General features: G+C 37.0%; 1 protein-coding gene across 15 annotated transcripts in view; it reads left to right on the top strand.

The window, feature by feature from the left end:
- The window catches only part of Mlip (muscular LMNA interacting protein), a 244876-nt gene that overhangs the window by 187307 nt on the left and 41670 nt on the right, over nt 1-15899 (top strand). For all 15 annotated transcript variants that reach the window (XM_029481437.2, XM_029481430.2, XM_029481434.2 and 12 more), the window contains one exon: nt 7417-7545. In XM_029481437.2, the coding sequence (XP_029337297.1) occupies nt 7417-7545 (129 nt within the window). The remainder of the gene's footprint in view (nt 1-7416; nt 7546-15899) is intronic.

Genomic DNA, 15899 nt, shown 5'->3' with positions numbered 1-15899 from the left:
GAGCCTGAGTTAGATGGCAGCTAGCTCTTTTGGATTGGAATTCAATGCCATTGCACATAATTCAGCATCATTCAGGATGGGCTGCAAAAGCTACAGAGAAAACCATAAGAGGTTTAGAAAATAAACCCCATGGCTGCATAGAAGTAAGAGCAAATGCAGCTTACTGGAATAGAATAAAGAAGAGCCTTAAGCAGGCAGTTGCTTTGTCTCTGGGTCCGAGTCCCAGCTGCTGTAGCCTGCTCTGCTGGGATGACTCAGCTTCCTGAGAGCCCTTAAGTCTTTGTGGTTTAGATAGGCATTTGTATAGAACTGATGTCTTCTTTCAGCTCAAAGGCAGTTTCTCCTTGACCAGTTTTCCTTGACACAGCATACTTAGCAACCGTGGCCTTCATCAGGTTCACCTCCTCAGCCATGACTCACACTATTGTCTTTTGTCTATCAAAATAGTTCAGTCTGGTCAGTCTGCACTGTTTATATTCCACCAAACAGTTCCAGAGCTATGGAATGTGCTTTATAATTGAATAATTGAACACTGTTTAGTGTTATAGAACTGTTATGGTAGTTATAAAACTTTTAAAAATAAAAGCCCAGTAAATAGATATTTTCATGAGTTGTCTAGGGCACTTACAGTTGACATTCTTTATATATTCTATATTTATAAATATGTATTTTACCTTTCAATTTTTAAAATTTCTTTTCTTACAATGTTCTGGCATGCATCTTATCTCATTGGACCTTCATAATCACCAAGGGCCACCTCAGTAGCCTCACAGAATAAAAATGAACTATTTTTATTCTTGGGAGATTTACCATATACTAGAAGATTTTGAGAGCTGAGATATTTATTTGAAGGTAAAATAGGTGTAAATGTTTGATTCAAGTACTTTGTAATGAATTAGACCCTGTTACCATTCACCAATTGAGTGAACTATTAAATAAATAAATTAGATATTGCTTCTTTTGTCTACAATGTAAAATTCTACATTTTGGACTCCTATAAGCTTTTATTGCTGTAAAGTTTCTAAGGAAAAACTCAGTTGCAAAATGGTTAGAAGATAGAAGCAAACAGAAACAAGTAACAGTTAGTCACTTTAAACATGTTTTGATCCATGAAATCAGTTGAGTATCTAGCAGGTTCACAGTGTTTGGTATGTAACACTCTATTGCTGGTTACTGTTGTATGACTATCTTATGATGCAAAACCAACCAACAAATCAAAAAAAAAAAACCCGTGAGATAACAGACTTGAAAACTGGGTCCCTTTTATGTCTTTTGTTCTACATCGTATCACCTTATAATTTATTACTGTAGCTACAGGCAACCTATCTCCCTATTTGTGGAAGTTACTAATTTAGGAAAGATGTTGCCGTAGAGGCCATCATTTAAAAAATGTTGGCATCAAACTGGCTAGGTCACTGCTGGCAGTAAATCTTCATCTTTGGTCTACAGCCAGAGGCAGCAACTTGCTGCCATAGAATTATTATTGTAAGTTCTCAAATCTGAAAAAAAAATTTATGTGCACTAGTAGCAGTGTTCAAGTGAAAATGTACATGTGATGGATTATAAATTCAAATAAATAGAAGCCTTAGATTAATGTCTTTCAAATCCCTCCTCCACCCCCCCAAAAAAATCCTGTTAGTGAATTCTCAGTACTCCATTCTTTCTGTCTCAGATTTTCCACTGATGCTTAAGAGTAGAGTGAGATGTGATAAGCAGAGTGAGACACTATGCAAGCTCAATCTCATGCTTCATTTGTATTTTCCAGAAACAGTGACACCATTTTTTTTTTAAATGAATGTATGGTATGTATGGCTGCCGCAACCTGTATGGCTTTGATTTGGGGATTGATGTGACTAAAGTGATGGGAAGGCAGAAATGACAGACACACATAATGAAATCACGGGCGTGAGTAGGCCATACACTGATGGAGATACTCCAGTAATGCCCTGGGAATCCAGTGCATTTCTTGTATTAGTTACAGCATGATGGAGGCAGTGACAGGTTTGCTAATCTGCATAGGAGACTCTGGAGGGTATCAGTCTCAGGCTGCAGTCAGCCTGGAGGTGGAAGCTACAGTTAAACCTTCCGCAGAGGTTGTCAGCATTCATACTTGTACCAGGGGAAAGTCTTGCCATTCCTTTGAGCCTGATTCAGGGAAGGCTTTGCCATTTTCTGTGAACCTGACCTGGGGAAGGATTTGCCATGAGTCTGAGGTTTTAGAATCCTTGACATAATTTATGCCAATGTCAATCATACACATTCACCCAGAAATACATCCATATATATATGGGGTTTTATACACACACACACACACACACACACACACACACACACACACACACACACACACACACACAAACACATATTAGTGGCAATGGAATACCTCAGGTGCAATTCTATGGGGTGCCATCCACTTCTTTTGAGACAAGGTTTCTTACTGGCCAGGATCCTTGTAGTCATATCTTTTGACATAGACGACAAGTGTATGCAGTTGGGGTGGCAATTTAATGTCAGCTCTGGGGAATCAAACTCAGGTCTTCAGAGATCTCTGGCCTCATGGAGCTTGTAGACAGAGCAAGACAGTAAACACATATGCAGATGTCAAACGGTGGCAGATGTTACAGGGTTACAGAGATGAGAAATTTATATGGATGATCAGAAAAATCCTTTCTGATAAGGTGATGTTTGAGCAGATACTTGAAATAAAATCCATATATAGAGTAGAGCAAGTGGAAACTCCTGGAGGAAGTTCACAGTGGGTGAGTTACAGGGAATCAGAACCAGGGAGCCAGAGTGATTGTGCTGGTGTGAGGGGGTTAGCAGTCGAGGACAAGTTGAGGAAGGGGGAAACTAGTTGAAGACAGGGAAGATGCGACATTGTAAGAATTTGTAATTTTGAACTAGAAGGGGAAGAGCTAGGAACCTTTGAAAGATCAACTGATAGGATTTTGCCATTATTGGGAAGTTGAATGATGGTGTGACTTACACAGTACTTACTCTATTGGATTACTTGACTAGTCTGTGACATTTCTGAGTTACAAGTTGTGTTGTACCTATCTCCGTTGATACTAGTTTGGTAGAGCCTAGGTCTCATTTGACAGAATAGGTCCTAGCAGCCTCACATCGAGGCAGCTTCGGAGTTCATGGACAGGTGTTTCCTTCTTGAGGCACTGCAAAATGCTTGCATCTAGAGGAAAAAAAAAATCTCAGCTCATCACAACAGCTGACACTCATGGTTTTTTGTTTGTTTGTTTGTTTTTGGTTTTGGTTTTTTTTTTCTGTGTTCTGGGCATGAACTATGTGAAAAGGTCCTTTCACATTTTTCCACTTATTTCAGACACAAATTACAGAATCTCATTTATGGGCACAACCAAAGTGATATGTGTTTATTTGTCAAAGGTCTAGATATTCTGTAATTCTAAAGTGATAGGAGGCCCTCTGCGGATGGCTTTAGTTGTTGGACAGTGGTGGTCTCATAGTAACTCACTTTTATGGAGTCCTCCAATTGGCTTTATCTAATTTTCTTTGTATTTGTCCGCACACAGACTTAGCAAATTAGATTTGCAAAAATTAAGGAAATCCTTCAGGAGAACTCCTACTTGATGTTCAAGGATAATGGATTACTTTGAGCAGAGAGAAAACAGAGATGAGAAATCTAAAAAGAACAGCCTGATCTTCTTCCATGGGAGACAAAAGACCCTTATAAACAAATGTGTCTGAAATGGCAAAGCCATCTCCAGCTGAGGAGCTCACTTGATAGAAGCTCTAGTCTAGTGCCCTGTAGCTTTTCCTTTGCACACAAACTATCTAAGGACCTTTTAAAGTGTAGATTCTAATTCCTATGTTAAGGATAACTCTAAGGTCTGCCCTGTTTAAAGGGTTCTCAGGAGATGCTCACAGTTGCAAGTCTGTAGACCTTATTCAGAGTGGCAAGGGACTAGGAGACTTCTTGGATGGAACTATTAGTTTACTTTGTGCTGTAATTTTGTATTGAGAAAAAAATTATATGATCATTTGATGTAGAGGAACAACATATTAGGAAGGACAGAAAGAAAGGACTGTGGAAGAGCCACCTGTAAGCCCTTGCTGTGTCATGTATATTAAAGGCTTTCTGGCACATTCTTTAAGAATACATTTGGATGATGGATTTGAGGACATAGAAATAAAGCTGATATGGTAACATTACATGGCATCATTCCTGAATAGAAAGGGAGATTAGGAATATAATTTAAAACTGCCCATTATGAAAGTGCATAGCTAAAGATTAGAGTTATAACACTTCAGGAGGTGTGCTCTGTCAAGTATTTTTTTTTTCTTTTTTTCTAAGATTTTATAGTCTAATATCTAAATTTCAGAATTGAAATGCCCTTATTCTAATCATACCATCATGCTTTGGGAGTGGACTGCTAATCAAATCTAGACAGTTGTAAAGTTTAGATTCACTGGCATATGGGTAAGATATGTGTATGAGTTAAAAGAGGAGAGGACTTATGTACATATATCTTTCAAAACTTGAAAACTTGGGGTTCCATAATGTTCTGAGACTATTTAGAAGATCTAGTGAAAATAAGAAAATGACATAGAATGATGCAATGGTGGGTCAAAAGCAGGGTAGTGGTGGAAATGAAGAGATGAAATTAATTTAAATGGAATAAAAAATGAAAGAACTTCACTATTGGTCAGATGTTATAGGGAAGCAGGTGCTTTTAAAAAGATTTTAAGTTTTCTCTATTGTTGTCTATGTCTTCTAGGTTCAGGAGCATTTAAAAGCACAAACCTGGTGATCAGTCCTAAATATAGGTCTTGGTTCACATGGTAACTGAATGACTTTTGATTTTCTCTCTTTAAAGCTCCTACCATATTTGTGAAAGATTAACATATAACCCAAATGGATGGATGATGGATTCAGGGTGTCTAGGAGAATGAGGGTTTATAAGTGCCAGATAGCCCACAGGGATTTGAAACTGGTTGTGCGTTGTGTGGAAGAAGAGCGAGAGGCACAAGCTACCCTTAGTCTGATTTGTTGTGTACAATGACTACAGTTTTAAATTGACCAATAGAGAGAGTGTTTGGAAGGTCTGATGAAGGTCATATGAAGGGGAATATCAATAGTATCCAAGACATTGCATGCCTGTTTTTTCCCTTCCCTCTGGTTTGCACTCATGGCTATGAAATACTGATAATTATATCAAGTACAGAAGCAAAAATAAAAGAAGGAAAGAGCTAATGCACAGTTTAAGAAAGAAAAATTTGTGAAAATCAAGTTAACCATGAAGAGTTGGGACAGTTCAGATACTTAGGTAGAATGAGATGCAGTGTTTAATAATAATGAAGGTGGGAAAACTCCTACAGTACAGTGGAGACTGGAAATAAGACTCAGTAATCATCTGCTAGTGAGGCCACCATATCTAAGAAGCACACAGAAGACAAGGAACAGAAAGGTTGACAGAGAAGCAACCTGAGGCATTAGTGACTGACTCAGATACTCAAATGCATTGCACTTAATATTTCACACCCTGAAAATTCCTTCCTTTTTTTTTTCTAATTTTACATAATGTTAAAACTTTAGCACATGTGTGAATGCATGTGTGTGTGTGTTTGTGGTGTGTGTGTGTGTTAAAGAACAAAGAACAACTGATGAGAATCAGTTGTTTCTTTCTACCATGTAAATCTTCAGAATTAAACTCAAGCCGTTTGGCTTAGCAGCAGCCTCCTTTATTTTCTGAGCCATCTCACTGGCCCCAAATGGTCTCTTTTCTGATCTCATCTTTGAAGGTGTTGGTCACAAGTCAGATGGGCTCTAGGGCAATATAACTCAAAACATCTGTTTGCAATGTTTTGAAATGTGCAGGTGTGCAGGAAATGAGATAGTCATGTTTCTCTGGCACAGAGACTCTCTGCCAGTTCAAGTTCCATTAGGTGGTGTCCTCCTCTCTGCATGATGACACCTCGATTCAACTCCTAAAGTTCCATGTTGGTTTGGGGACTGGGAAGGTCGTTTTGATTTTCTATATTGGTTTCATGAAGAAAGTGTAGGGATGAGAGAAGAAGGAAGGAGAAAAGAAGGATGTCTGTATGACAGAAGGTCATGGTCTCAACACCAGGCTGTAGAACTGGAGTGGTGCTCTTATGCTGTGCACTTGAGAGCACTTGCTCTCATATGTGTTAAATAACTGGATGCTACTGGCTCATTTTTCTCCTTGGAGATGAATCAGTTTCTTAAGCTGGAGCTATTTCTCAGCTTGAAGAAGGAAAACACTTTCTCAATCTGTATTTCCCCACTTGGCATCTACACCACAAACAACTGGGGAAATAGCAACGGAAAAGAGTATTGCAGAGCGACATTTATTCAAGACTCAAAATACATCAAGTGCTTTATAGAGCAGAAAGATAGATGCAATCCCTTAGGGCTTAACTTGTGCACGCCAGGATTGACTAGGCAGTGCTAACTTATAGTTTTCCAGGAGTAAAGAGGCTGACAAGAATGATTGCAGCAGAAAGCTCAAACAAAGAGCGGCACAATTTCTCTTTATTAAATTTTCATTTGGCCTGGTTTCAAAACGTATCTATCACTTCATGACATTTGATAGTGTGACAAGATTTTACATGTTGTGAAACGTTTAGAAATTGCCCCAAGAAGTCAAGCCCCTCTCATGTTGTCACTGGCTATAGTTTTATGAGTTCCTAGTGACTGATATGTTAGCCAAGGCTATTCTGATATAAACTACATCAAATGGAACCTGCTGTCAATGGAGAGGGCAGTCTTAGGGAAGTACAGGACAAGCCCAGCTGGACCCATGGATATTCTGGCATTCAATCCCAGCGTTTGCCTCTTTGGGCTGCCACTTTAGAAAGCTTCATCTCATTAGATCTGCCTTTGAAGTTAAAATAGGGCATCTTATAGCCCCGGCTTTGACATAAAGTAATTGAAGGTAACAGATCTCTCTATCACATTCTAGATAGGGATAGTATATTTTTCATCTAGACCTATTTCTGTCATACGTAATATGTGTATGGCCTATAATAATATGGATGGAATTTCCAAGGTCCTCTATCCTATTATATCTATGATGTATATCACAGAACAGGCATTCAAAAAACCTTTATCAAGCAAAGTGTAGAAGAGCATATTTGGTATGGTTTTGCAATTTTAGATTATGATAGTAGATCTTTACAACTTGGTTGCTACCATAATCAATGAACTAATTGACTATAATATGTAAACAATTATATTGATTTTTAAGCTTAGTTACATTGTTAAAATAATCTGATTTCTAGGCCATTTTATCCATTATTTTAAAGCACTTTAAATTTCAAAAGAAAATTGTGAGAACATTGTCTAACAACAATAATCATACTTACTCATTTTAATAGTATTTTCTCCTCTATTTTAAAAAAAATTTCTCCTTTATGAAGACTAAGCCTGGAGTAATTCGTCCAGTACCTGTAAAATCCAAACTACTCCTGAGAAAGGATGAAGAAGTTTATGAACCCAACCCTTTCAGTAAATACCTAGAAGACAACAGTGGCCTGTTTTCTGAGCAGGTAAGTATCTACATAGAAAGTATGTCCTATTATAAGTGCCTGTATAACGTAACAATATAATATGTGCAAGAAAATATGTTTAATAGGTTCTATCCCAGATAATGGAACAGGTAAATGTGTATACAAATGGAAATTCATATTCAAGAGTATTATTTTGAAGCACCTCAAAGTTTTTTTTTTCCAAAAAGTAAAAGAAAAGCAATATCTACACATTGTAGGTATTGTATGGGAACCTGCAGTATTCATCTCAAGACCTCATGATCATGCTGCGGATGACCATATGCTGCTGAATTATTCCTGAGTCCAGCTTGTTTTGAGAATATATGGTATTTTAGATTTGTTAGAGTTGGCAACAATCCTATTGCCCGGATGCGATATATATATATGTATATACACACACATATATACGTATATATATACACACACACACATATATATATGTGTGTGTGTGTGTATGTATATGTATATTATATATTTTATAGTATAATTAAAGTGTGATGTAATTCTTTTAGCTTGAGAGTGCTAATTACTGTATAGGGCTCAGGTAATTTCATGACTGTGTGTAAAGAATGCATGCTCTGTTTGCATTATAAGTGCTAAATGCTGCAGAAAGGAGAAATGAAAACTGTCAATGGGGACTTTCTACAATAATAGGAAAATATGATAATACACGTGCACATAATATAACACTTCAGGGTCTAGAGAGATGGATCAGTTAGAAACATTCACTGATGCTGCTGGGAACCCAGGTTCAGTTTCCAGTACCCACATAGTGGCTCACAAACATCTGTAACTCTAATTATAGGGACCTGATGCCTTCCTCTGTTTTTCCTGAGTACTACATACACATGGTGCGTGTGCACTTACATGCACACGTGCACACACACACATGTGTACACCCACACACACACACACACACACACACACACACACACTGCAAGCCAAACTCTCATGTACATAAAATAAAAATAAGTTAAATCTTTAAAATGTATATAAAAGTTTGTTTATCCAGCAAAATGAAATTGTACAGCTTGATTTGTCTTATTAAATGCAAGAACTAGGCATGAGCTGTACATTTTTCTTAATCTTAAGCATTAAGTGGCTAAGCAATGTTAAATAGAAAAAATACTGTAAGAACACACAATCTCATCACATTTTATGTTTGGTAATGAATATATTTATAAAAGAATATAAGTATAATATCCTCTTTAAACATTTAATTCAGAAACTACAGCTAGCAATATTCTTGAAATGTAAGCTACGTTTGTATTTATAAGATTGAGGGATGTTTCATGTGCCATGTGTGAGCTCTTTGACCCTGGAAAGATTGCCTTCCCATGACTTCAGTTTCTCAATGTGTGCAGTAAGCTGTGAGGATCAAACCCTTTTCATCAATTATTTAAACTCTAAGATTTGGGTTAGGTTAAATCATTGATCAGCCCTGACTAGCTCTTAAGTCTTTATGTAACCTTGGAAATGTTCATCATACATATACTCTCGTGAGTAACTATTGATTTTATTCCTATAATGAGATTGAAGATGGATGAATAGTCTCTAGCTGTGGTTCCAGCTCCTGAGGGCAGAGGTGATACAACTTCCTGATGCATGAGTTCAAGTCCAGACTGCACAGCATAGTGAGATTTCACATCAGAAGTGAGAGGAAAATAAAGATTAAAATATTTTCAGTTATTTATGTTCATTTTGAGAGACTTCTGTTTTTTATAAGCTTGAGCCTTTAAAGAGGTTAAGAGGCAGTCTATTTTCATTTGGCTATAAATCTTATTGTTATGTAATTTATCATTATTAATTCTATACATTACAGAAAGAGAAATTAGGAAAACAGATTTCATTGTCAACGAAAATGGGAAAAATCCCATATTGCTTGTACAACACTAACATTTTTGAAGACTAATGTGAACTTTTGGATTTGAAAATCATTGTAAAATATTATTACAATATAATGTAGTATTTATATGGAAACAAAGTGAAGATATTAAATTAAATTTTGTGAATTATTATCTATGCACATTAGAGTGCTCAGAATTTGATTAGCTGCTTTAAGATAAAGATTTTTTCCTTTTATGTAATCTTGAAACTTAATTTTTCTTCAGGCACACTCCCTAGTGCACTTCAGGTTAATCTGCCTGTAATTTATCACCTTCATTGTCTGTGGAATGATGAATTCCATTTCTGTACAGAAAATTCTTGTCATTAAAAAGAATTGTCGTTTTCTTTTTCATTCTTCTTTTGTGGTTAGACAAGTTGAAAACATTGTTTATGTTACAGCTTTCATCTGTGTGTTTCCAGATAATTGGATGAAAATATTTTCTGTTTTTTTCTTTAATATTGTAGACTACAGGCACAATTGTGTTTAAATTTTTTCATTAATTAATTCTTTCCTACATCCTTACTTGAAGGTAGGACATCTGACTTAATAGGACACTACAGAATATTAAGAACTGAAAGAACCTAGCATCCTACTTACATGTGAATTCCAAGGCTCTCTTAGCATCATATGCAGGCAGGGTAAGAGAGGACAAAGTTTGATAGAATCCTGAGCCATGAAAGCCTCCTATGCTCAACTGCCTTCTATACATTGAGTAGTATTTATAAATTCTTTACATCCAGAATCTACAATGAAGCAGATTACAAAGTTAGCTCATACATAGACATAGTTAAGTCCACCTAGGAATTCAATGGTTACCAGTGACTCATGATGCTGGCATTGCTACCTCACTAGAACTCCATATGAAGACGTTCACATTCAGCTCCAGTCACTACTGTTCTCTTTCAATCTGCCATAGAACAAATTGAATGTTTCCAAACTTGGTTGATCTCATTCGCCCATGTAATAGAAAATTTCTTAGGCAGGCAGCTGGCCAAATTGAAGCAGCTCACATCCACTAATCTCCCTTGTACCGGGGGCTGTTCCGCATGGCAGGACATGTTGGATGGGATTGCTAAGTTCATAAATTTTCCCTAGCAGTTTCACTGCTATAAAATATGATTTCCAAATGCTGTTACAAAATGTCAGATGCTAAAGATGATGAGACAAGGCAGAGATGTATGTATTGTAGCTCAAAGAGATTTAGCTGGGCAGCCTACTGAACAGATTAAGAGCTGACAAATTGTCTGCAAATAGCCTCCCAGTACTAAAAGCAAAGTTTGAGACCAAATGAGAAATCTAGTAATTGAGACTTTATTATTTAATGATTTTTTTACATCAAAATGTTCTAGGGAAGAGAGTATCATTTTGCATTAGATGGATTTTTAAAAAAACCCTTTTTTAAATAAAGCTTATGTGTTTCTGAAATTCACTCCAAATCCATTATTATATCAATTTATGATCCTTTTGAATTATTACAAAACATCTTCACATTCTACCCTAAATATACAGATTTATACAGACGTGTAGTGATGGTCATGTACTTTTAAGAATGCTGCTATTGGTAACTTAAGGCAGAGGTAGAAATAATTACTGGGCTTGTTTGGCCCAGTGAGCATGTGGCAAGTGCAGAGATCTGAGATGAAGTGGTATTACATTGTTTTGATGACTTGTGAGCATCAAAGCTCACAATGCAAAGCAATGACTTGCTGATCATGTGACCTATTAGTTTGCTAAAGGTAACTTCTCCACTGAAAAATTTCATTTTAATATAAAATACAATATCTTAATTCAGTTTTATAAGTCAATATGTAAAACACCTTTTTCCTTATATTAATAATGTAGCTCCTGAGATTAGATACGTTATTGCCTCCTTAAAGCTTTAAAGAACCAGCATGAAGGTCTGGACTGAAACCAAGGGAGACTGTTATTGTTTTATCTGATTTTCCAGAGACACCTTCTTTTTCTTTATGAGAAATAGTGTTTCCCAGCATGCCTGGCCCTTCCATTTCATTTTCCTTCTGTCCTGTTTCAGTGGAGAAGAGAATATGTTTTGGTTAAAATGACCATTTAGAGCAGTGGTTCTCAACCTGTGACCCCTCACGAGGAGAAATGACCCTTTTACAGGAGTTGCTTAAGACCATCAGAAAAAAAAAACACAGATTTTTATAAAATCAAAAGGTCACAGCATTAGGAAGGTTGAGAAGCACTGAGTTAGAGGATGCCATCTAACAAAATAGGATCATTGTGGGAGAAATCTCCTCCATGTATCCTTCTCATCCCCTCTCCCCTGATATTTTTAAACATCCAACTTTTCTCCCTTCCCTTTCAATTTCTCTGTTTGATGACAATGTGAGAAACTTTCAGATTGCCGTTTAATTATCCATGAAGTTATATATTGACTATGACCTTCAGCTGCCCTTCCTTGTTCCACCCAGGTGAAATAGCAGGCAAATATCTTTGTCACAGATAAGATGAACAATGCCTCCTTTTACACTGAATGTCATAAATTACCAAGTATTTTTTTTTTCAAAAGTCATTTCAATCAAGGTGGCTTGGTTTCTTCTGTCATAAATGTTCCTTCTAACATGACTAAGCTTTGACTCATCTCTCCAGGTAAGATGTTTATAAGAACATTTTTTTAGGTGTAGAAATGACTAAATGACTTGGACCATTTTAAGGAGTGAGAAACAGAATACCGTTTAGTGTTACATTGACTTTGGAAGGTTTAGCCTAGAAGTTTGGCATCTCTCAAATAGTGCTATCATTGTGAATGTTTCTTCTGTGCTTCTTCTTTTCTTCCTCCCTTCATTTCCCCTCTTCACTTTGTATTTATAAGAAGGAATTCATTATGAATGCACTGGTTAGTATATATAATAGATAATTTGTTATATATCTTATAAACTAACTTACTCATTTGCATTTTTTGAAAAATGTCCTTTTAAAATAATATTATTTCTCCTCCATGATACAATCAGATACACTCACTTCATATTTAAGCTTCATTATTCTTCTTTGACATTAAATTTCCCTTGACCTTGTCTTCATATCAAATGGAAAAATCATAACTAAGGAGCTGTAGTTTTTGTTGCCAGCATTTATGTTGCTAAGGGAGACTTTATTTTCTATTTCACTTTACCTGATGTATGTAGGGATAAGAATCTCCAAGAGACTTTTCCTCTTTAATTGTTTTTGTTTTTAAGCATACACACTAAGAAGTTCAGGGTGTTATGTCTGCTGTCATAGTATGAGGCAATAGTTACTAAGGAATAATTGGTGTTAACCCTCATTCAACGGGGAAGAATATCACCATTAAAGCTTTCAATAGATGTGTCCTGAAACCTGCGTAGCCCATGATGCTTCTGAATCTTTATTCAAGGGGCTTGAGCATATTCAGGACCTCTCACAGAAAGTACAGTTTGGTTTTAAATAAGAGCCTTGTCAAAATAGATTTTCTAAATTCCATCTTGGTTTTGATCCTAAAACTATTAAACGAAAGAACCCCAAAACTGAAGACAACTGTATCAAGTGGATCCTATTCACAGACTAGAGCATTAGAGAACTTTACTGGTTGATAGAAGAATGTCTCCTCACAGGAGTCTCTATGACAAAAGGTCCCCTTGAACTTGGTGTCAAGGCAGCCCATGTCTAGCACTGCAGAATGTTCTGATTATATGCCTTCAGAATATTTATGTCTTTTTGTTCAAGATGGGATCTGATCTCCCTCTCTGCACAGTTCCTATCCAAAGCTTTACTGGAAAATTTTTCAGATGCCCATTAAAAGTGTATATAGGAACAGAGGAACAAAGAGTTTGCTGTGAGGTTGTGTCTCCTAGTCATGGTAGAAGATACACCCTTCAAGTCTCACCAACATAAGACTGAAAAAGGCATTTTAAAAGTCATATATGTTTTTCAGGGACTTGTAACCACCCCAGAGGGGACTGTGGGGACAGACATGATTCCTTGGACTCACTGCTTAGTCAGTATAAACTAATGTGTGAGCCCCTGTACACTAAGAGCTCCTGTCTCAATAAACTAGGTGGGTGGCATATGCATGCATATACTTGTACAGCACACACACTCACACACAATACATACACACAATTAGGTAGCTGTGTGGGTTAACCTCCTCTCTCTATTGTATTCTAGAGGTCTGAAACCAACTGTTTTGATACATCAAATACTCCTTTTTCTACTTGGATTGCTTTGCCCTCTCAAGGACTTTTATGCTTCCTAGTGAATTTAGGATATTTTTCTAGGTATGTGAAAATAATCTGGACGTTGCCTTTAACGTGTAGATAACTTTTGATATTACCACTTTGCCAATATTAACATTGTCAGGGCCTGCATCTGGGAAGGCTGTCTGCCATCTACTGTCTTCAATTTCTTTTTCTAGTGTTTAATGCTTTCATTCTAGAGGTCTTTTACCTCCCTGGTTAGGGCTATTCTTGGGTATTTTTTCTTTTTATTAGACTTCTTATACTTGTTTCCCTTCTCCAAGTCCTTCTAGATTCTCCTTCCCAACCTACCCAACTCTTTGTTCTCCCCCCTCTAAAAATAACCCCAAATCAAAACCAAACAAAACAAATATCAAAGAAGTATACAAACAAAAAAACAATAAGATAGCAAATACCCAAACTAAAATAATGAAACTACCAACATCACCACCACCACCACCACTAAAACCTAACAAAATAATGTGATCATCTAATAAATTTCTCCATGCTTGATGCAACAAATAAGCAGTGTCTTCAGCATAAGTTTCTTGTCATCAGGTTGGAGAGGGTAACCAGTAACATTGACAGCAATATTTGCTGGAATTTATGGGGTCCCTTTGGACAATGAATGAACAAAATGTAACACATTTCTCCTACTGGAGGTTTGACTTACTGACATAGGGTTTCTAGTTGGGGTATTGTGCCCCCATTGTTATTAGTTCAAAGCCCTTAGGTATTCATTTGGTTTTGAAGCGCCTGTGAGTAGCATTTCCCCTTCCCTGACCTCATTTCTTTATTGATAAATCTTCTGTTGGTGTATAAAATTATATGTTGATGTTGCATCCTGCCAAGTGTATTTACTAAGGCTTGTTAGTTTCTGCTGGAGTTTTAAAGAAGTTTTAAGGACTGGCTCATGTCATTTGGAAGTAGCATTCCTTTCCCATTTTTCTTCCTTCTCTATTTTTACCTTTTATGTTGTTCTTCTGTCTTATTGCTCCAGCTTAGAATTTAAGACTCTTAAACAAGAGAAGAGCCACAGCCTTGTCTTGTTCTATATTTTAGGGAAAGTGCTCTTTGTTCTTTTTACCTTTTAGTATATAGTAGCTATAGATTTTGCTGCATGTAGCCATTAAGTTCCAGTATGTTCTTTCTATTCCCAGCTTTTTAGTTAACCATGAAGAGATACTGACTTTTGTCAAAGGGCTTTTCTGCATCTACTGAGATGGACCTGTGTTTTTTATCCTTAATTCTATATACTGTATTTCTCCCATAGGTTTGTATGTGTTGAACCAACCCTACATAACTGGATTAATGCTAACTTGGTCAAGGTGTAAAACCTTTTTTTAAATTTTTAATATTTTTTATTACATATTTTCCTCAATTACATTTCTAATGCTATCCCAAAAGTCCCCCATAGCGCCCCCCACTTCCCTACCCACCCATTCCCATTCTTTTGGCCCTGGCATTCCCCTATATTGGGGCATATAAAGTTTGCAAATCCAATGGGCCTCTCTTTCCAGTGATGGCCGACTAGGCCATCTTTCGATACATATGCAGCTAGAGACAAGAGCTCCGGGGTACTGGTTAGTTCATCATGTTGTTCCAACTATGGGGTTGCAGATCCCTTTAGCTCCTTGGGTACTTTCTCTAGCTTCTCCATTGGGAGCCCTGTGATCCATTCGATAGCTGACTGTGAGCATCCACTCCTGTGTTTGCTAGGCCCCTGCATAGTCTCACAAGAGACAGCTATATTTGGGTCCTTTCAGCAAAATCTTGCTAGTGTATGCAATGGTGTCCACGTTTAGAAGCTGATTATGGGATGGATCCCTGGATATGGCAGTCTCTAGATGGTCCATCCTTTCATCACAGCTCCAAACTTTGTCTCTGTAACTCCTTCCATGGGTGTTTTGTTCCCAATTCTAAGAAGGGGCAAAGTGTCTACATTTTGGTCTTCGTTCTTCTTGAGTTTCATGCGTTTAGCAAATTGTATCTTATATCTTGGGTATCCTAAGTTTTGGGCTAATATCCACTTATCAGTGAATACATATTGTGTGAGTTCCTTTGTGATTGTGTTACTTCACTCAAGATGATGCCCTCCAGGTCCATCCATTTGGCTAGGAATTTCATAAATATGTGGTCTTGATTTTGTTTTGTGAGAATTTTATTGAGATTTTTTGGTGTTTCTGTTATCAGAGGAATTGGTCTATGTCTTCCCCGTTATGCCCAAAGGAAGAATTATTCTCCTTCTAAAG

Source organism: Mus caroli, unplaced genomic scaffold (assembly GCF_978045245.1).
Source record: "Mus caroli unplaced genomic scaffold, Mus_caroli_1 scaffold_11, whole genome shotgun sequence".
Lineage (NCBI taxonomy): Eukaryota > Metazoa > Chordata > Mammalia > Rodentia > Muridae > Mus > Mus caroli.
Note: the sequence above shows the minus strand (reverse complement) of the source record. Positions and strands in the feature narration are given on the sequence as shown.